The 22,357-nt window shown below is 44.7% G+C and overlaps 1 protein-coding gene across 3 annotated transcripts in view; it reads right to left on the bottom strand.

Annotated features, from left to right (window-relative positions):
• Positions 1-17,637, bottom strand: part of dtnbp1b (dystrobrevin binding protein 1b) — an 83,133-nt gene extending 65,496 nt beyond the window's left edge. For all 3 annotated transcript variants that reach the window (XM_052136666.1, XM_052136668.1, XM_052136667.1), the window contains exons 1-2: positions 17,510-17,637; positions 17,256-17,421 (exon numbers count right to left, since the gene is read on the bottom strand). In XM_052136666.1, the coding sequence (XP_051992626.1) occupies positions 17,256-17,298 (43 nt within the window). In that variant the 5' untranslated portion in view covers positions 17,299-17,421; positions 17,510-17,637. The remainder of the gene's footprint in view (positions 1-17,255; positions 17,422-17,509) is intronic.
• Between the last annotated feature and the right edge of the window lie 4,720 nt (positions 17,638-22,357).

Raw genomic sequence — 22,357 nt, 5'->3', positions numbered from 1 at the left:
ATTTTTTGCATACAAACATTTATTCAGTATAGCAACTAGTTGTGAAATTTTGGGAGTCCTACCTATAATACTTTTGTCTGGACAAAACAGAAACTTTAAAGTCATTTTTCTCAGTTTCACACTCTAGTGAGTTAAGGTCTTTTGCTTTTGCAGGGCAGAACTATTTAACACCAACTCCAAATATTGCGGTGGGTTACACATGCATCTTACTATCCACATACAAATTCTTTTCAACTTGTGTCTGTGAAATTCTGATATTTGCATATTTGTGAATACAAATGTTCCCTTTTGTATAAATGTAACACAATTTTCATATCTAATCAAAGGAACATATCGCGTGTTAATTCACACATGCGTGTTATTAGCCTAAAACAAATGTCTTTTAACTTGTGTCTGTGTAATTTATTATTAAATGTATATGCAGCTATTTGTACAAATGGAGACATCTTTGGGAATATAAATGTTCCATTTTGTACAAATAAATCCATTTGTGGACGCAACCAAATGAAGATGTTCCAAATGAAACACAAAATGGTCTTGTGAAGTTTAGAATGTGCATTTTTGGATTAAGTGACGCGTGCATTCATTGACGTATTTTTGTGTGTTTTCTGTTTCAATCATTTGAATTTTGAGACTTCCTTTCTGCTGGTTATGCCTTGCACGATCCACTCGTAACTTTGTGAAATAAAAGAATCTACCATTTGAGACTGGTCTAATTTGACAGATGTACCTACAGGTGGGGCGGGGTTTATTCACAAGGTCACTCGGCATGTGCAGTGTACAAGCACCATTTAAAAAAAAGTGTCTGAGGTCAGCAGAAATAATCAAAGGTTTGTCTAAATTTTTCTCATATACATCCAATATAATGTCTTGTCACATTGTAAAAGTTGAAAAAAGCCCATTTTAGAGTGTGTGGGGATGGGGGTGTGGTCAAGTGTCTGTCTATGGAATAGGGAGAGTGGTAAGGCTCATCACCTGGGCTGCCATTATCATTAACACCTGTCTCTTGTTATAGCGATGGCTGAGGGAGACCTGAAAAGGCTGACAAAGAGCATTAGTCGGCAGAAAGAGAGGGACCAGAGAGAAACTCTTCCAGTGTGTGCAACTAGACTGATTGACTCATTTGTGTGTGATTATTCAGCCACTGAGTACCATATTTGTTTGAGTTTTGTGAATGAAGCTGAAAAGTTAAAATACTCATGTTGACTGTTTCCGCGGCCTCCTGACTCCTCCGTTTGCCCTGAGAATGCAATCTCTGTTACAGAGTATAAGTCCTGGTGACAATACGTTTGTGTGATAGGTCAGTAACTTTCTAGCCTGTCCAACCAGGTCTTTGTTCCAGGACAGAGTCTGCTACTTCAATCTTAAGTTTCTAGACTGAAATTCCTGTCTTCAATGGGAAATATCTGTTTGTGTAGTCAAAGCATATGTATAGTTCTTAATGTTGTAGTATCCAATAGGGTTGGGCAGAATAACGATATATATTGTGGCGAAGGAATAAAGTGTAAATCGGTAGAAATGTTTCTATGTTGCCTATATCGTGGTATGCAAATATCTGTGCATGCAATGCTCCACTTGGCTGAAGGTGAGACTGATAGTGAGAGAGAAGAACAAACAGAATGCAGGATGACTCAGAAACAAGTCAAACGCAGGAGGAGGAAAATATTTCTGCATTGAAAGGTGTGGTCTCACCTTATTGGATGAGAGTCCTGTGACACCTTCAAGCTTTCCTACCGACTGTTCTCCCGCAAGCACGGAGAAAGAAGCGATCGCAATTACATCAGGAATGAATAAGTAACACCTTTGTCAACAGTACATTTATATCAAGTAGACTATATAGTTACCAAAATGGTTTCCAGTATCTAATGGAAGACAAAATCCAAAACAAAACAGTGATTGAGGGCTTTGCTTCAGAATCAAAACAACTGCTTATACTCAAATAGAAAGGCCTATTTTTGCTTGTATTGAAAAGTGATGTAGAGTAGATAAAGCAGATCAAATATTATTTTTGAAACGTGTTCCTTTAGTTAGACACACAAATTGTGTTACATTTTGTAATAGAAATTTTACAATATATATTCACATGTTTATTCATAATCATATAAGAATTAAGAAAACTTATACTCTCATACTGTGTTTTTGTGTTTCTGCCTCAAACTATAACAGCTCCTGATTATTTTCTTCTGATCAGAAAAACGTCTAGGTTACGTATGTAACCTCCATTCCCCGATGGAGGGAACGAGACGTTGTGTCAGAGAAGCGACACTAGGGGTCTCTCTTGAGCACCGATATTCACCTCTGAACTATGAAAAAAGGCCAATGAGAGTTGGCTGAACCCAGTTTTTGCATGTCCCTCCCCCGGACATACGGGTATTTAAGCGGCGCAAATACGGGAGTTCATTCAGGATTTTTCTGAGGAGCCGGAAATGGTCCGGCCACAACAGTGGCTCAGCTCAGCGACGTGGCAGGGGAGACACAACGTCTCGTTCCCTCCATCGGGGAACGGAGGTTACATACGTAACCTAGATGTTCCCCTTCTGTCGCTCTCTCCACGTTGTGTCAGAGAAGCGACACTAGGGGTCCACTCATAAAAGTGCCATGCGCTGAGCCGTGTACGTGAACTGCTGATACAGGAGCGAGCAGGTATTCTTACGTGCAGGACGACCAACTGTATCAGGCTGCACGTACCCTTCCCCAATGCCCCATTTAAGCCATCAGGATTCCTTATCGTTACCCTGGAGGGGGGGAAAGGTGCTGGCCGCCAACCTGGGAATGGGTTGGGTTAGGGCCTCTTTTCTCTCTATGTTTCTCACATAGAGCAACTAAGGCCTGGGCCCTTACACGCATTGAGGGCAGGGGGTCTTAGCCCTTATTCAGGGCGGAGAAGACCCTGCGGAGGCCACGCCTACCTGAGAGGGGAGACAAGTTTAAGTGGCAAAACCATCAGAGGCCTGACTTAGGGCCTATGTGGAAAAGTTGGTGCGGTGGTGGATCCAGCCTCATAGAGGGGGGAACATACAGCATGGCAACCGAGGCAGCAATGACTGCCTAAGGGAAACACGGGAGTCCGCTCACCAGAGGGGACAGAACCGTGGTGTTACACACAGGGGGAGTCCGAAGGAGGCCTTACCTGTGGAGCACCTATACCAGTACAGGGTAGCTTGCGGTACCCGCAGTGGCCAGTGCCCATGAGGACGCAACACTCCTGGTGGAGTGGGCTCGGACCCGCAAGGGGGGGGCACGGCCTGGGTGTGATAAGCCAGGGAAATGGCATCGACAACCCAGTGGGCGAGTCTCTGCTTGGAGACAGCGTTCCCTTTCTGCTGTCCCCCAAAGCAGACGAAGAGCTGCTCAGAGCGTCTGGTGCTCTGTGTGGGGTCCAGATAAATATGCAAAGCGCGTACTGGACACAGCAGTGAAAGGGCTGGGTCTGCCTCCTCCCGGGGCAGCGCTTGCAGGTTCACCACCTGATCCCTGAAGGGTGTGGTAGGAACCTTGGGCATGTAGCCCAGTCGCGGTCTTAGGATCACGAAAGTGTCTGCCGGACCAAACTCCAGGCAAGCGTCGCTAACAGAGAACGCATGCAGGTCCCCGACCCTCTTGATGGAAGCGAGCGCGATCAGCAGGGCGGTCTTGAGAGAGAGGTCCCTGAGTCCAACTGAGTCAAGCAGCTCGAAGGGGGGTCTCTGGAGTCCCGTAAGGACGACCGAGAGATCCCAGGAGGGGAACAGGTTAGGCCGGGAGGGAGTTATCCTCCGGGCAACTTTTAGGAACCTGACGATTAAGTCGTGCTTACCAAGAGACTTGCAGTCTACCGTGTCGTCGTGGTCCGCGATAGCAGCGACATCCACCTTGAGGGTGGAGGGGGACAGCCTCCTCTCCAGCCTCTCCTGAAGAAACACGAGCACTGACCTAACTGCGCACTACTGCGGGTCTTCGGCTCGGGAAGAACACCAGTCCGCGAACAGACGCCACTTTAGAGCGTAAAGATGCCTGGTAGAGGGGGATCTGGCTTGATTGATTGTATCTATGACGGTCGATGGTAGGCCGGCTAGATCTTCCGCATCCCATCCAAGGGCCAGACGTGGAGGTTCCAGAGGTCTGGGTGTGGGTGCCAGAACATGCCCCGTCCCTGAGAAAGAAGGTCTTTCCTCAGGGGAATTCAAAAGGGAGGGGCTGTCGTGAGGAGCGTGAGGTCCGAAAACCAAGTCTGGGTGGGCCAGTAAGGGGCTACTAGAATGACTTGCTCCTCGTCCTCCCTGACCTTGCATAGCACCTGTGCAAGAAGGCTCACTGGGGGAAATGCGTATTGCGCAGCCCCGCAGGCCAGCTGTGTGCCAACGCGTCTGCCCCGAGGGGAGCCTCTGTCCGGGCATACCAGAGCGGGCAGTAGGAGGTTTCTTGGGAGGCAAACAGGACTACCTGAGCCTTGCCGAACCGGTCCCAAATCAGCTGGACCGACTGGGGGTGGAGCCTCCACTCTCCGCCAGGCAAGCTTTGTCTTGACAGCGCGTCCGCTATCACATTGAGGTTGCCGGGGATGTGAGTGGCACGCAGTGACTCCAAAGGAGGAGACGACGGGCAAGCTGTGACATGTGGAGGGAGCGTACTCCGCCTTGGCGGATTATGTAGGCTACGACCGTGGTGCTGTCTGTCCTGACTAGGACGTGTTTGTTCCGAATTAACGGGAGAAACTTCTACAGGGCCAGAAAAACAGCCAGCAGCTCTAGGCAGTTCATGTGCCAGCGCAGCGGGTCTCGGTTCCACCGGCCTGCGGCTGCGCGCCCGTTGCACACGGCGCCCCAACCCAATTTGGAGGCGTCGGTTGTGACCAGAACGTGTCGGGACACCTGCTGCAAGGGTACTCCTGCCCTTAGAAAGCAGAGGTCTGTCCAGGGTTTGAAGGTTTGGCAGCAGGCAGAGGTAACTTTTACGTTGTGCGTGCCGCGGCGCCATGCTCGTCTTGGGACTCGAGTCCGGAGCCAGTGCTGATGTGGTCTCATATGCATCAACCCCAGCGTCACGGCCCCCGCGGAGGATGCCATATGCCCCAGGAGCTGTTGGAAACGTTTTAGCGGGACCACGGCGCCTGGCTTGAAGGAAGCGAGGCATTTCAGCACTGACTGAGCACGCTCGTTGGAGAGACGTGCTGTCATTGAGACTGAGTCAAACTCCAGACCGAGAAAAGAGATGCTCTGGACCGGGGAGAGCTTGCTCTTTTCCCAGTTGACCTGAAGCCCCAAACGGCTGAGGTGGCTGAGCACCTGGTCTCTGTGTGCGCATAGTAATTCTCGGGAGTGGGCCAGTATGAGCCAGTCGTCGAGGTAATTGAGTATGCGTATGCCGGCTTCTCGGAGTGGGGCAAGAGCTGCCTCTGTGACTTTCGTGAAGACGCGAGGGGACAGAGACAGGCCAAAGGGGAGGACTTTGTACTGATACGCCTGACCGTCGAACGCGAACCGTAGGAAGGGTCGGTGTCGAGGGCAAATTGAGACGTGGAAGTACGCGTCCTTCAGGTCTACCGCTGCGAACCAATCTAGATGCCGGACGCCAGATAGAATTTGTTTCTGGGTGAGCATTTTGAACGGGAGTTTGGACAAAGTCCGACTGAAAACTCGCAGGTCCAAGATCGGTCGTAAGCCGCCGCCTTTCTTGGGTACAACGAAGTAAGGACTGTAGAAACCCTTCTTCGTTTCAGTTGGAGGGACAGGCTCTATCGCATCCTTTAATAGAAGGGAGGCGATTTCTTCGCGCAGGGAATGGGCATGTTGGCCGTGTACTGCGGAAAAATGTACGCCCACGAAGGGGGGCGGAGACCTGGCAAACTGAATTGCGTAACCGAGTCGAATGGTCCGGTGCAGCCAGCGTGACGGGTTGGGCAGTGAAAGCCACGCCTCTAAACTCTGTGCTAGGGGCACCAAGGGGACGAGTTTTTTGGAGCAGGGCTTTGCAGCAGTGCGGAACAGGTAACGCGGCGTCGGGAGGCAACGTGGCGTCCCGAGGCTCTGGTTCTGAGAATAAACTCAAAGCACTTACCTTGCTCTGCGGGGGCGGGTTCGTGACTGAGGAGGAGGTCTGATGCTGGCGTCCTCTGGACTCGTCTGAACCGGCCGGCCGGGGAACAGTCGTGGGGCTGAAGGCGGGGACACCGCGTCCATGGAGCCGGGACTGTTGAGGCCTGAAAGGAGAGTGCCGTGAGAACGGCATTTGCGGGCCAGGTGACCCCAGAGACAACAAGGAAATAGCTTTATAGAGTGTAAAGAATTTAACAAAAAATTCTCCTCCCGGCCCTCAACCGGGGAACGGAGTGGTCTTACCAGCTTCGGAGCTAATGTCTCGGTCTCTGGGTCTGTCATCTCAGGAGCACCTGGGAGCCTTCTGGGTCCTCAAGGGGGTCCGTGAGACGATGGGCGTCCAACTTCTGCGGCGAGCTCAATGCTGGGGCTGAGAGCTGGGCCCACTCACTTGTTAGTTGAGGTGGAGCACCACTTTCTTTCTTTCTTGAAAGCCGCAGGAGGACGCCCTCGGCGAGCAGACAGGGCATGGCCCCTGGCGGCAGGTTTGCGGCAGGGCAGGATGCTTTTTTTGCTTGAAAATAGCCTTCATCTGTTTCTTCACCACTGAGGACTGCTGGGTGAAGTCGTCAAGTGGTGTCGCCGAATGGACTGAGCTGGGAGACGGGGGCATTTGAGAAAGCGTGCTTTGTCTGCCTCCCGTACTGCCTGTCGATCGTTGCGTTTCTGGACCACGGAGTGGCCATCACCTGTTTGAGTGCAGTTCCTGCAGCACGTCAAGAACAGGACCACCCAAGTGCAGATTTTGAAGTGCCCTGGCCCGGTGGACTTGCAGGAGGGGGCCATGGTGTGCAGGGGGGAGCGGTCTGGGACCGTTCTACCACCGAGTGTAGCGAGGAAGCTGGGCTTGCTCAGCTTGTCATGCATGTTCGGGAAGGAATCCGGGGCGGCTGTGAGCGGCGCACATGCCCGCGGAACCAATTAAGCCCAGGGAAGCGTAGCGGACCTTCTTGCGTCAGGCTCAGACTGGGCGGAGACCCGAAGGTGGCTGCCCAGGCGAGTTATCCGCATCCGACGCCGCTGTTACGCTCTCCGATGCAGCCGTGATGTCATCATCCAATGCCGGAGAGCTCGAGGGACCGGACGATAGGCTGCTAAGCGGACCGCACTAAGCCCGAGCTCGGGGGAAGCAGGCAAGCGTGCCGGGGAGGCGGGAGGTGTTCGAGGGGATTTAATCGGCAACAGCGTCCCGTTATTCTCCCCAGATCGTTCTCCATCGCCCGCGGCGCCTGCCTCAATCCCGTAGGAAGGAGGCGAGGCGCGGGGGGCGGCTGAAATGGCTCTCTCTCACTACAAGAGAAAGCAGAGATTGCAACGCTGCCGCGGTTATGTTCTCACACTGAAAACATAACCCACTGGAGAGAATGCTCATCCTGAGCTCGGACGGAAACAAGCAAGCGTGCCGGGGAGGCGGGTGGTTTCGAGGGGGTTCACCCGGCGAAACGGAGCCCGTCACTGTCCCCAGATCGTTTTCATCGCCCGCGGCGCCTGCCTCAATCCCGTAGGAAGGAGGCGAGGCGGGGGGGGGCGGCTGAAGCAGCTTTTTCTCACTACAAGAAAAAGCCTACAACCGCAATGCTGTCATGGCTATGTTCTCGTACTGAAAACATAGACCATTCATAAAAACGCTGCCTGCATGTGATTGCAACCCAGGAATGCAAGGCAGTTTTTATGGCCGTCAGAGGTGGGGAGAATCAACGCATCCAGAAACTACACAGAGGCGGAAAATCGTCTTTGAAAAGACGCGTCCTGAGAAGGACGTTCAACGCCGCTGTGCTTTGCTCTTTTAGAGCGAAATTCACTCTTTTAGAATAACTCTTTCGAGTTGTCTGCGCTGTCGAAGCGCCCAGGGGCAAGAATGCACAGCCGTGCACGAATGAGAAAGCCGCTGTTATGCGCCGTCAGATCCAACAGCATGCAGAGCGTCAGAGGATTAAACAGGAACTTGGTGTGTAACTCGCAGCAGACTGCATACACGACCATCGGCTCCGAAGAAATTTTCTGAATGAACTCCCGTATTTGTGCCGCTTAAATATCCGTATGTCCGGGGGCGGGACATGCAAATACTGGGTGCCATACTGGGTGCCTTTTTTCATAGTTCAGAGGTGAATATTGGCGCTCAAGAGAGACCCCTAGTGTCGCTTCTCTGACACAACGTGGAGAGAGAGACAGAAGAGGAACCACACTTCAACTGATGCCTTAATGTTTAATGCTTTCTTTCAAAGTGTCAGCTCAGTCAACATTATAAACACCATATGAACACTGTGAAAAAGCTGAAAATAACAAAAAATTACATTTAGATACATAATGTGAGTGTATTTTCTGTCCATGACATATCTTATACATTAATGAACGAGAACCAAAAATAACCAAACATACCTTGTGCACCTTCCAATCAGAAATCCAGGAGATATTAGGAGACATTTTATGATCGGATATTCTTTCTAATCAGACACTTCTTAGTCTGTGTGCATCTCCTCTTGGTTCTGGTATTCACACAGCTCGCCAGATCACATAACAGGTTCAAAAGAACACCATTCATTTGTTCACCTGTAGGTGTCACTATTACCAAATTCCAGAATGGATACCAGCATTCCATGAGGATACTGAATCTGAAGCTGAAATATGAATAATGTTCTTTTAAAAACAAAACAAAAACAGCGATTTTGCTATAGATGTGATATCACTATGATGGTAGCAATTTGATTTATGCTATGAATCAAATTTATCAGAAGGATACGATTTATAATCATTAGTACGATCATATAATGCTCAAAGGAGTGGTTATACATTTTTTTTTTACAATAGATATACATATTTATTCATAATCATGTAAAAATTAAGAAAACGTATACTCTCATACTGTGTTTTTGTGTTTCTGCTTCAAACTCACTAACCCTGTATTTCTAGAGACAAGAGTGGCCTTGCACTACACCCACATCCTTGTGCTTATCTAATAAGTAACTCAAACAGACAGTGGTGAGGAGGTTAGAGCTGTCACAATGGTGGGGGTGGCTAACCCCAGAATAAAACAAATTATACTGTGTGCGTCAGCATGTTATGGCACTTTTCCACTGCACGTTACGGTTCAACTTGACTTGACTCGACTCTACTCGCTTTACTTTTCTGAGCTTTTCCACTGCTGTTTAGTGCCGCCTCAACGTGGATGGGATTATAGGCTGATCATCATATCTGCGATGCCTCTACTGCCATGACATCATCTTAAACGCGACACATAACAATAAACAATAACACGACCGCTAGCTGTTAGCTACTAGCTCATTGTGCTGCATAAAACAGTAATTCCGTGGTGATTTTATAGAAGTGTAACAGTTAAATTGGTCTGGATGTTTTAGAAGTAAGCTTCCAGTAGCTGGTCAACTAAATAAAGTGAAGCTTTCAAGCAGGATATGGAGTTAACATAACAAAATGTACCATCCTCCATCGTGGACTCCAGCGGTTACAGAGTCCAGGTCCCTCCCATTGCTTGACAATCTAGATAGCGTCCATTTGGTCAAACCACTTCCGCTTTTCCTTGATGGTTCTGTAGTCACTTTAAATTTTTTTTTACTTTTCCCTACATTGTTGGTAGGTCCGGTGGTAGCCGTACTTCTTGAAAGACTTTTTCATTTTGTTCATTACTAACGAGAGGATCATCTGCACCTCGTTTATTGACCACTGCGTGGTTTTGCGCACAGCCATTTCTTTTTATAATTCAAAAGTCACGTGAACAAATGATACTGCTATCGCTGTAGCTAACTTTAAAACTAGTGGGTTGGTCGAAAATCCAGTAACGCTTGTAGTGACGATTCTCCCTGCCACGTTTAGTATCGGATCGCCTTGCTTGGAACCTCGACCAAGGTTGTACAAAAAAGTACCAGGTACCAGGTACTATCCACAGTGGAAAACACCAAGTCAAGTCGAGTCGAGATGTACCATGTAGTGGAAAAGCCCCATTATTGGTGCAGGATGATTGAGCCCAGCTGCATCCTAGAACCTATATAGGCTGGGGATTTAGGGGGTTTCATTGCTCATTTCCTGATATAGAATTATCTGGTTTTGAGTCCACTTGCAGGTATGTTAATTACATACTTACTAGAAAGGCACATTTGTCTTTTATTAAATAATTTACACCACACATTTATTTACAAATATGTCTCTATTTGTACAAATAGGTGCACATTAGTTTAATTCAGAATTTCATTGACACAAGTTGAAAGGCATTTGTGTGTCGATAGTAAGATGAATGTATGACATTTATCAAATTGATGGTAAGTGTATACGTATTTGTGAACAATTTTGATACTATATTCATCCCATAACTTTTAGTCATGCAAGTATAGCTTGAATAGGAAAGTATTGAAATATCTAAAACTGTTTGAAAAGATTATGATTAAATAACATTTCAAATCAGGAATCAAATCTGACAACAACAGAATCATAAATTGTGCTTCTTTAGCTCAAATCATGCATAAAAAAATGCTAATTTTAGGCTTGTCCAGTTGAGTTTCCACATTCCAGAGTAAACAAACATGCCATTGGCTCTTTTAACTGTGAGATTAATCTATAAGATTTAACTGTAAACTATATTTCTACAGGCACTATATTGAGTGTTTTACAATGCCTCCATCAAAAGGGCAATTGGCTCTTTTATTGTAATGCAGGACTTGTTATTTCTCCCATTCATATACACGAATGGTCCATCTCCTCCCCTTTAAATTTCACTGTCACTGGATAAAATCCTATATGAAATAATTACCAGATATACCTCACCAGTTATTTATCTTATGGTTATATCTAGACGGTTATATCGATCTGTGTGGGTTCAACAGAAATATATTTAAACATCCTCTTCCATGCTGTGACTGTTATTAACCCCTTCAGTCTCCACCAATCCAGCCATCAACTGCTCTAGTTCAGTGGTTCTCAACCTTTTTTTAGTACTGGACCCCCATCATATCTTAAATCAGTCTCAAGGATCCCCTGACACCCTGTCTAGCACCAGCAATCATGCCACGGTCTAAATCACTGAGATCAAATTTTTTCCCCCATTCTGATGGTTGATGTGAACATTAACTGAAGCTCCTGACCCATATCTGCATTTTTTTATGCATTACACTGCTGCCACATGATAGGCTGATTAGATAATTGCATGAATAAGTAAATCCATAGGTGTACCTAAAAAAGTTGCTGGTGAGTATTTAGCACCTTCATTTCCATTTAATATATATAATTCTATAATTTTTTTGTGATTTAATATAATGATATTGTTATAGTAACATTTCAATATTTGCATTACTATAAAATTACATTTATCACAAAAAAGACTTTCATCCAATATCAAATTTAATCAAAATATTAACTTTCATTAAAAAAAAAAAAAAGAGTATAATAACACTGAATTTCCTACCATTTTTCTTACATTTGTTTGTCAATTTGTCGACAAGGATTCAAATTAAAATGACCTTTAAATGTCTCTTGTTACTGATCAGTATTTTAAAGAGATTAAACATTAACCTGACTTTTAACCAGATTTTAAAATTGCATACAGTCCATTTACACTTCCAATTTCTTATGAACCGCTTTTCTTTATACCGCTGGTGCTTGAGGGAATTAACTAGGACGCAGATGGTAGAATAACCGGAGAAAACCTCAGAATTAAATTGCACTTTAACCAGTTCATTTGTGCGTTGCGCAGGTGATTTCGCCAAACCCTATTGTGCCTAGATTTAGCGCATGATTGCATGAAAATACCAACATTTCATAGCACTGCCAACTGATTTTGCTCTTATGACTTATGACACAACGTGGCGCTTAGCACTAATGCTCTTAAAATTAGGCCTCCATATGTCATCTACACCAACTAGTTGGTCCAACTTAAAAAATTGTGTAAATAGTAATTACTAAAAGACTTTTACAATTTAAATTTTTTTTTTTAAGTTAATATGATATCTGAAGAAATTTCAACAATGCGAACACTAATCACCCTGACAGTAACTTTAAATTAAACACAAATTTTAAGAGCAAAACATAATTAAAAACACACATAGAGCATCTGTTAATTCAAAACAGATTATAAATTACGCTTTGACCAAACACGCTTCAATAAATTTAAGCGTGAGGGATTGTGGGTATTGCCTTCAGCCACAATGTTTCTTCAGTGGGCATTCTCAGTAGTTGCAACAATATGAAGTTCGTAGTGCTTAGACTTACAAGGTTCCCACAGATTTTGACCCATGATTTTCAAGACCTTTCCGTGACTTCAACATGTGTTTTGACATCTGGATAACATCCTTAAAGATATTAGTTGAAATCCCAGTTTTATAATTGCCTGATTTGTCATGATTTTACATGTCCGTGGGATGCCTAGCTTAATAGACTTCACAATGTATCCATAGAAAATTAATTTCTGCCACAAATGGCCCCCTCAGGACTGAGTGATCAAACTGAGCATGCTCAAAAGCCTTTTGGTTCTACTTTCACCACCAAACTTGCTCTGACTTTAATTATATAAAAGTGGACTTTATTGATTGTTTAAAGTAATCTAAAAAAAATTTGACATTAGATAGTTCAATCAACTTTTAAAATTGAGTTTATCTGACCAAATTGAAGTTGGATTTTTTGCAGTGCATAGAATATGTGTATGTCTTACTACATTTAATTAAGTTTAACATCTCCTTCTTGACTCATCATATGAATGATATCAGACTGCCAAAACTTTTTACACAAAATGATATAAAAAAAAATTAAATAACAAATTTTTTTCTCCCAGAGATTATAACTGGATGCCACATGTTGAATTAAACATGCAACATAATAACTTTTGTGTTCTGTCATAGTAGTAGACAGCTTTATTGATAATAACGGTTGCATTTTTAAATGAAGAGAGCAATGGATCAGATCTGGCAAAATGCTGTTGAATGATCTGAGTCATCCCTGCTCTGTGACCTCTGAGATTTAAAGACAGTCACTTACAAAACACTGCACACTGTGTGACTCATAAAAATATACTGAAGGCCAGAGAGGATATTTGTACTAGATAAAGAAGATATAACAGCTATAGATGTGCATAAAGTCATTTAATACAGTACATATTAAACACTCTCAGTGTGTAAATCCTGTTTATGAAGAAAAGCTTTGATCCTTTATCAGATTTTTCATTTTAATTTGTGCTACTGATGACAACAAGACTCTAAACAAGCTTCTACCTTGCTGCCTTTTGTTCAATCTTACACATCTATTGTTTTAATATTGGGCTAACAGTATTCTTTATACCCTAACTCCTATCCTACCTTCAAACCAAACCCTCACTCAAACATTTGGGCATTTTTAGGTTTTAGCTAAATCATTATTTAGTCAATACACACACACACACACACACACACACACACACACATGCACACACGCACAGGGCCCAAATCCAATCCATGTCTCCAACTGTTAACCTAATTAAATAATTGTAGTGTTTAAACACTGAATGAACCAAATAAAAAGACACTAATCATTATTGTCGCATGCTGATTTAAATTGAATTAATTTTTAAAGTAAAACCAAGTGATCCTGGCAGACACGCATGAAAGGCAGTAAAACAGGGAGGTCAGGCTGAGAGTAGATTAAAGACTCTCTGAGATTAGAGCAGTGTTCACATTTCTCCCATTTATTTGAAAAGAAATGACCCATCTCTGCTAGTCTCTGTTAAAATCAAGTCCTGCCCAACCTTTTGTTTTTTATATAGTCATTGAATATCCTGTTTCACTCTTAAAAAATGTCACATTAAGTGTGTACAATGGGATTTGACTGTGAATGGCACTTCATATTGACTTTAAAGACCGCATGAAATCATAATTGGAGTTTTGTGGCTTTTCGTCCATGTCTAGCTTTAAGGCAATCTATGTGTGTACTTCTAGCCCTAAAAGTTGCATAAAAAACATAAACTCCACATTTAGGATTCATATTTAAAATGATAAACTTTAGTTTCTAAGAAATGGACTGAAATTATTGATGATCCCTATTCTTCATAGAGCCGTACAGAAATACAGTAATTGTCCAATAAAATGCTCTCTGGAATGAGAATACCACGCGATCATGCAAGAAATCCACATGTTGCTTTCAAAAGTTCATGTACCCTGAAATCAACCATTTTCTGACAAATTACTGACAGAGACACTTTTGCATCAATTTAAGTGTGAATACATTTCCCTCCAGTGCTACTCTGAGACCTGGGTTCTGGTCCCATGGAAACTCCCTCCCTGTAATACAACGTACCACAACTAGCAATAGCAATATTACTTACTAGCAATACCGATATAACTCCCTGTTTCAATGTCAAAACAGAAAAGAGAAAAAAAATATTCATCAAACCATTTCATGTGGTCATTAAGATCCTAAAAGTACACATAATAGATCAAATCCATGATGTAATAGCAAAATCACTATGTGTCCAAACATTGTAGAGACAAAATAACAAGCCATCGCTGTGACAGTGTTTTGATAACAGAGTGGTTTGAGGGTCGTAGGTTGGGTAATTAAAGGTGTGCTGGGATTATGTTTCCTGGCTTTGAGCACTGAAGGCTTGACTGTAAATCCCATCCTGTGATGGACGAGGGGATGGGTGGGGATTTCATAATCACAAGAGCAAGATTTCAACTGCTATTGAGCAGTTCTATTCAATGTGCAAAGCCAAACAGAGTAAAACACACAGGAAAACCTGCATGCCTTATTCACATGTAGAGTTGCAAGGTTTTCTTTATGCATGTGTGTGTGATCATAGTCTTGGTGCTCCATCAATACTCAGTACTCAATTTCGTCCCCTGAGGGTTTGCTCTCTCTCACACACAGCCTTCACACTGACTCATAGATACTGCTATTTTTCCATTCACCGGTGCACCAATATCTTCACATGTAATGAAATATTAACACAAGTTTTTCTTGTGAGATACAGCACTGGGCAGAGCTTGAAAGCAGCAGCTGGAGAAGGTAGCAACAGCGGCTTTAGAGCTAAAACAGAAATGTGCTGAGTACAGAAAAGACACATGAAAGAGGTATATTTTCTCCAGATTTCTCATCTTTTGTCCTTCTTAAAAAAGTATTATCTTTATACAAAACAATCAGCAATTAATTGGGCAGTCAATCCATTTAAAAATGTAATTGAATTAATTACACAATTGCATATATCAATATTTGCTGAGAAAACTCCCCAAATGAAGAGAATTCGGGAACACTTTACAATCTTTTTTCCTTTTAAGGGTTTATAAATGGGTCCAACACATCATTTACAAATATATTATAAACCAATGATATGCGGTTATATCAACATGAATAAAAAGGTAGACTTTCATGCAATACCTGCTAAATAGTGAGCATTTTAACTTACATGTTATGAATGCTTATTAAATGCACTTATTCACACTTACATGAATCAAAAACATAAAATGACATAATTCATGATTTATGTCACAATGCTGCAAAAATAGTCTATTACAGTGAGATTAAAAAGGGGGGAAAGTAGTCAAAGCTGCTCTTTTTATTTATGTTGTTATAACCACACATATATATTTAAGATTTTGTTTGATTCGTTTGAAAATGTATTATTATTCATTAATAAAATTCTTTATGCTGTAAACCCTTAATAAAGGGAACATTAATGTGCATTACCAATTATTCAAAGACTTTAAATTGTTATTAAAATGGCAGAAAAGTACATTTTTAAATAAACATTTCAAAAAGTGACTTTTGAACTCAATATATTCTTTGTCTAGTTTCCGTATTCATTGAATGCACTGTACACTGCAATCCTTTTTACAATGCTCAAAGTGGACACACAGAATTTTTTGCATTTGCATTTTGTCTGCATAATTTAATTGCTGTCAATGCACACATGTATCAAATGGCCATCTTTGGACATTGCATCGCACGACATTATCACTGTATTTTTAAGACACCTTGTCAAGTTAAATGTAATTAAACTTTGAAAAACTCAAGACCCCTGCATTCTCTTCTATTCTGTTGCACTCCGTCCCACTGTTTTTAAACGCAAGAATGCGTCCTGTGCAGTGTTTGGGTCAGTTACTGAAAAATGAATTCACTACAAATGACTAAGTACTTATTTTAAAATTGTAATCAGATTACACTACTAATTACTTAATGGTAAAAGTAAACACGTTACACATTACTAATTACTTTACTTTTAAGTTACTTTCTAAAACACTTTTTACAAAAAGGTTTTCTTTTTACCACTCACCGAATTTGATGTCTGCACACCCTCCTTTTTCATTGTCAAACTCAAATCATACACTTGGCACCACATTTTTATGGGTTCCAACATTTTGAAGCACCTAAAATCACATAAGTCAGCATAAAAGTAATCCATAAGACTCCAGTAGTTAAATCAATGTCTTAAGATGTAATATGATAGGTGTGGGTGAGAAACTGATCACTTACACATTCTTCTTCTTGTGTTTTTGGTGATTCACATTCTTCATGCATACTGCCCCCTACTGGGCAGGGAGAAGAATTTCAAGCAAAAAAAGACTTAAATATTTATCTGTTTCTCACCCACACCAATCATATTACTTCTGAAGACATAGATTAAAACACTGTCATATAGATTACTTTTATGATGCCTTTATGTGCTGTCTGGAGCATCACATTTTTGCACCCATTCACTTGCATTGAAATATTTTTCAAAAACTAATAATTTGTGTTCTGCATAAGAAAGAAAGTCATACACATCTGGGATGGCATGAGGGTGAGTAAATGATGAGAGAATTTTCATTTTTGGGTGAACTATCCTTTTAATATCTATAATGATGCTGCATCCATGGCACTAGGTGTCAGTAGACGTACAAATTGACTTCCATATCAGCCAGCAGAATATAAAAAAAATTCTATTAAATTATACTAAAACAATGCATTAAATTGACAGCCCTTGTAATTCAAAAACATCAGAAATAATGAGACATTTTAGCATATCACCCTTGATTTCCACCATCCACATATGAATAAAACAAGCCAAGTCCACTACAGAACTGCTATCTAAAATCCTGATCAACAGCTGCTCTGTTCCAGCACACTAATTTGTAAACAACCCATGCAAAAGCACAGAAGCACTGTGGGTCAATGCTGCTCAAACACACTTCAACAACCATCAATAAAACAAAGCATGGGAGAGTCACCACTTACAGGAATTCCTCTTGCTGCCACTGGCCGATCCTGGGGAAGACATCCCGGAGCTACTGCTGGCTCTGACCTGGACTCTTGCAGTGGGAGTTCTAGAGTGGGCAGGGGGTTCTATGTGAAAGAGGGGGTCCGTTCACAGCGAAGACCATCTGCTACACATCCTGCATATCTAGACAGACAGCACTGGAAGGTTATAGCCACATGCACACACACATTTAGTCTTGCTGTAACACACAAACACACGCATTTGCACACACCTACACACGGCCAGTGATGCTTCAGAGTGATGTGTGGAGGAGAGAGACAGCTTGCACGGAGTGCTTCGCTGTCTGATGGACTGGGAGGCAGAGCAGCAGTGTGTAGTAGATAGGAACGTACCACTCAGCATCTCGGGAGGGGCACTGTTCAAAGGAGACTAAAGGCGAGGACTGCACTGACAGAGCAGGGATAGGATCATTAGAAGGGGTAGGATAAAACAAAAGAAGAAATGGAGACATTTTCCTGCCCAGTAACCAAAATCTCTGTAATAACACATTGAGTTTTCTTACACTTTATGTGGCTGTTTACTGTAGTTAACACACATCCTTTTAAGCACACACATGCACATGTTTACCACAGTTGCTCACCCCAAAAGCCAATAAATGTTAAGGACTCGGCACACTTCCTACGAAAACGAAGGAGGAACATGTGTGACGGCATGTGTGAGGATTTTTTGGTGGTTTATAACATCTCGCCAGCACAAACTTTCAGGAAATCTTCTTACTGGCTGCTAAACACCTTCTTAATGCCATTGGTCCATGTCATCATTAGGTGTGACCTGGAGCTCCACCTACTTTGAGGCTGACAGCTAATTCCCAATTGATCAGCCAACATGAACACATCAGTGTGCAGTTATTTGCGAACTGGTGCAAATATTATCTAAATCTGTATGATGGTTCGCATAGAGATATTACCCAATAACATGTCATGTGATTTGTTTTTCAATTAGTCTAAAAAAGGAATCCAATCTAATCAAATACTCTTAAGTGCCCATTCACTCATGTGCCATCCGTAGCCAAAAGTCATTCACACATCTACTCAAAGTAAAAAATGTCTATCATCTTTATTCTACCATCTGTATTCTACCGATTAACACTCTTTTACACACCCATCTTTGAAGTAGGATCAGTGTAATCAAAAACAGATGCATACTATGGCTGTGTATAGTGTGTTAGCACATTAGGGACATGAATCTGCAAGGTAAACATAACAAATGACACATTATCTATTGCACATATAGCATATTACTTTAACTGATCACCGAGTAGTTAAAACAGTTTATTTTCCTGATCTCGTGGGAATTCTACTCATAGAATGAGGCATGAAGTCATTGATAAAACATTTTAATATCATATTAGTTGATGTTTTACATGTGTTTTACTTAAAATAAGTAAATAAACTTGGGGTTTTATAAACTGAACTGGGGCCCAAATGTTTTTTTTCCATATTTATTTTACCCAACCATTTTATTGTAACTTACAAGGTATTTAAAAAACATTTTCAAGGTCTTGCCGTAAATTCCTTAAGATCTAGATGAAGAACAATTATGACCTCACACACTCAACTAACACATAGGTTTACTTTGAAAATAAAGCATACAATGTATGGTTATTGTTTATGAAAACTGAGAAAGAATATTGAGACCTGCTAAAGTCTGTATCTTTAACAATATCAACCCACATAAGAGAACAATGGCAATCTAATGTAGAACTGTCTTTTTACACAAAATAAATGTTGCCTAAACCTGAAAAAGAGCATTATGTCAATTATTATTATCTTCCTATTCAATGAGCAAAATTTGCCTGCCTTGTTGTAACGGTTACCTTATCTTGTTTTTTCCATTGCCCTTTGTTTGTCATTTTTGTCACTTTTGTAGTTCCTTAGTTTTCACTTTTGGCACCCTTGTAGCTCCTTAGTCTTGTTTTCCCTCGTGTTCACTGTTCATTGTTTTCACCTGCCCTTGTTAATTTGCCTTTGGTTTCTGTTAATCACCTTGTCATCTAGTTTGTGTTCTGTTTGTTCATTGGCCCCTTTGTCCCATGTTTTTGTATTTATATCCTGTTTTTGGTTCAGTCCTGGTCTGTCGTTGAATGTTGTTGTTAGCCTGGAATGTTTCCCCTGCCCGTGTTTTTCCTCAGTCTTGTGTTTATTTCCCCATTGAGGGTTTTTCATTTGTTCCCGTATTTTCCGTGGACCTGCCTTGTTTGTTTTGTTATCAATAAAAGTTGAACTGCATTTGGAACCGCATCTCCTCGTCTGCCTTCGCTGCCTCATTCATAACAGAATGACAGAACCACTATGGATCCAGCAGTTCAATGGGCAAATTACCACCTGCTCTGCTTGAGGCAAGAGGACCGCCCTATAGAGGACCACATCCACGACTTCCTTAAGCTGGCGAGTGTTTCGGATTTCCCGGACTACTCACTGGTAGTCTTCTTCAGAGGCAATCTGCACCCCGCATTGAAGGAGCGGCTGCCACAGGCGACGCGTGGCTGGACCCTCCGCGGCTTCGTGGTGGCGACCCTACTGGTGTGCGACTCACCGCTCACGGTGGGCGTTGCTGGGGGGGACCCTACCTCGCCGTCCGCAGTGGTGTCTCTTCGGCCACCCCCGGCACCCCCTGTGACACCAACTCCACCTGTCAACGAGGTCGCCCTCACGTCAGTCGCCTTCCGCGAGCCAGCGCGGCCCTCTTCGTCTGCCCGGAGGAGGGAGAGAAGACGGGCTTCCGCCTTCCGGCCCACGCCACGCCGGTCTTCGAGCCAGAGCCCACGCCTTCCACGGTCAGTAAGCAGCGTCCACGCATGTCACAGTGAGCGAGCCTGCGCCTACGCATGTCACTGTGAGCGAGCCTGTCGCCTCAGAAGTCAGTGAGCCAGCGCCTGTAGCCTCGACCGTCCCTGAGCCAGCGCCTGTAGCCTCGACCGTCCCAGAGTCCGAGCCTCCCGAGCTTTCCAGAGCTCCGCCTCCCGAGCTTCCTAGAGCTCCGCCTTCCGAGCCTCCCGAGCTTCCTAGAGCTCCGCCTTCCGAGCCTCCCGAGCTTTCTAGAGCTCCGCCTCCCGAGCTTTCTAGAGCTCCGCCTCCCGAGCTTCCTAGAGCTCCGCCTTCCGAGCCTCCCGAGCTTTCCAGAGCTCCGCCACCCGAGCTTCCTAGAGCTCCACCTTTCGAGCCTCCCGAGCTTTCCAGAGCTCCGCCTTCCAAGCTTTCCAGAGCTCCGCCTTCCGAGCTTCCTAGAGCTCCACCTTCCGAGCCTTCCGAGCTTTCCAGAGCTCTGCCTTCCGAGCTTTCCAGAGGTTCACCGCCTCTCGAGCCTTCCAGGGCTCCGCCTCTCAAGCCTCTCGAGCCTTCCAGGGCTCCGCCTCTCAAATCTCCCGAGCCACCCAGGGCTCCTCCTCCCAAGCCTCCTACGGCTCCGCCTCCCGAGCCTCCTACGGCTCCACCCCCAGAGCCTCCTGAGCCTCCTACGGCTCCGCCCCCAGAGCCTCCTGAGCCTCCTACGGCTCCACCTCCAGAGCCTCCTACGGCTCAGGCCCCAGAGACTCCAGAGCCTTCCAGGTCTCCGCCCCCAAAGCCTGCTATGGCGCCGCCTTCCTCAGCTCCGTCTCCTGAGCCTTCCTTAGCTCCGTCCTCAGAGCCTTCCAGGCCTCCTGACCTGGCCCCTATCCTGTGGCCTCCTCCCAGGGTCCCTGACCCGGCCCCTGTCCTGTGGCCTCCCCCCGGGCCCCCTGACCCAGTCCCTGTCCTGTGGCCTCCTCCCAGGCCCCCTGACCCGGCCCCTGTCCTGAGGCCTCCTCCCGGGCCCCCTGACCCAGTCCCTGTCCTGTGGCCTCCTCCGAGGCCTCCTGACCCGGTCCCTGTCCTGTGGCCTCTTCCCAGGCCCCCTGACCCGGTCCCTGTCCAGTGGCCAGCCCCCCGACCACCTGAACCTGTCCTTGCCCTGTGGCCAGCTCCCAGACCACCTGAACCTGTCCTTGCCCTATGGCCAGCTCCCAGACCTCCTGAACCTGTCCTTGCCCTGTGGCCAGCTCCCAGACCACCTGAACCTGTTCTTGCCCTGTGGCCAGCTCCCAGACCTCCTGAACCTGTCCTTGCCCTGTGGCCAGCTCCCAGACCACCTGAACCTGTCCTTGCCCTGTGGCCAGCTCCCAGGCCTCCTGAACCGGTCCCTGTCCTGTGGCCACCTCCCAGGCCCCCTGACCCAGTGCCCTTTGTGCCCCCGTGGACTGCCTGTCTGCCCCTCGTTGCCCCCTGGACTGCCTGTCTGCCCCTCGTTGCCCCCCGGACTGCCTGTCTGCCCCTCGTTGCCCCCTGGACTACCTGTCTGCCCTCTGTGCCCCCAGTCAATGGTCATTTGTTCTTCCTGTTTTTTGTTTTGTTCTGTTGATCGTCTGGAATCCGATCCTTGAGGGGAGGCTCTGTAACGGTTACCTTGTCTTGTTTTTTCCATTGCCCTTTGTTTGTCATTTTTGTCACTTTTGTAGTTCCTTAGTTTTCACTTTTGGCACCCTTGTAGCTCCTTAGTCTTGTTTTCCCTCGTGTTCACTGTTCATTGTTTTCACCTGCCCTTGTTAATTTGCCTTTGGTTTCTGTTAATCACCTTGTCATCTAGTTTGTGTTCTGTTTGTTCATTGGCCCCTTTGTCCCATGTTTTTGTATTTATATCCTGGTTTTTGGTTCAGTCCTGGTCTGTCGTTGAATGTTGTTGTTAGCCTGGAATGTTTCCCCTGCCCGTGGTTTTCCTCAGTCTTGTGTTTATTTCCCCATTGAGGGTTTTTCATTTGTTCCCGTATTTTCCGTGGACCTGCCTTTTTTGTTTTGTTATCAGTAAAAGTTGAACTGCATTTGGAACCGCATCTCCTCGTCTGCCTTCGCTGCCTCATTCATAATACTTGTCCTGCACATTAGAATTTTTGCACAGGAGCCAGATCCTTGTGCAGGTGATAATCATTAGAAATCATGAACAAACTGATCTGATGATGTTCGGAATTGAGAATGCTGACACACAACTGCATGCAGAACCAAACACAATCAGGACAGTGCATTCAGAAAGTATTCAGACCCCTTCA

The sequence above is a fragment of the Xyrauchen texanus genome, chromosome 10 (genome assembly GCF_025860055.1).
Source record: "Xyrauchen texanus isolate HMW12.3.18 chromosome 10, RBS_HiC_50CHRs, whole genome shotgun sequence".
Classification (NCBI taxonomy): domain Eukaryota; kingdom Metazoa; phylum Chordata; class Actinopteri; order Cypriniformes; family Catostomidae; genus Xyrauchen; species Xyrauchen texanus.
The sequence above is the reverse complement of the archived record's forward strand: the minus strand, read 5'-3'. Positions and strand labels throughout refer to the sequence as shown.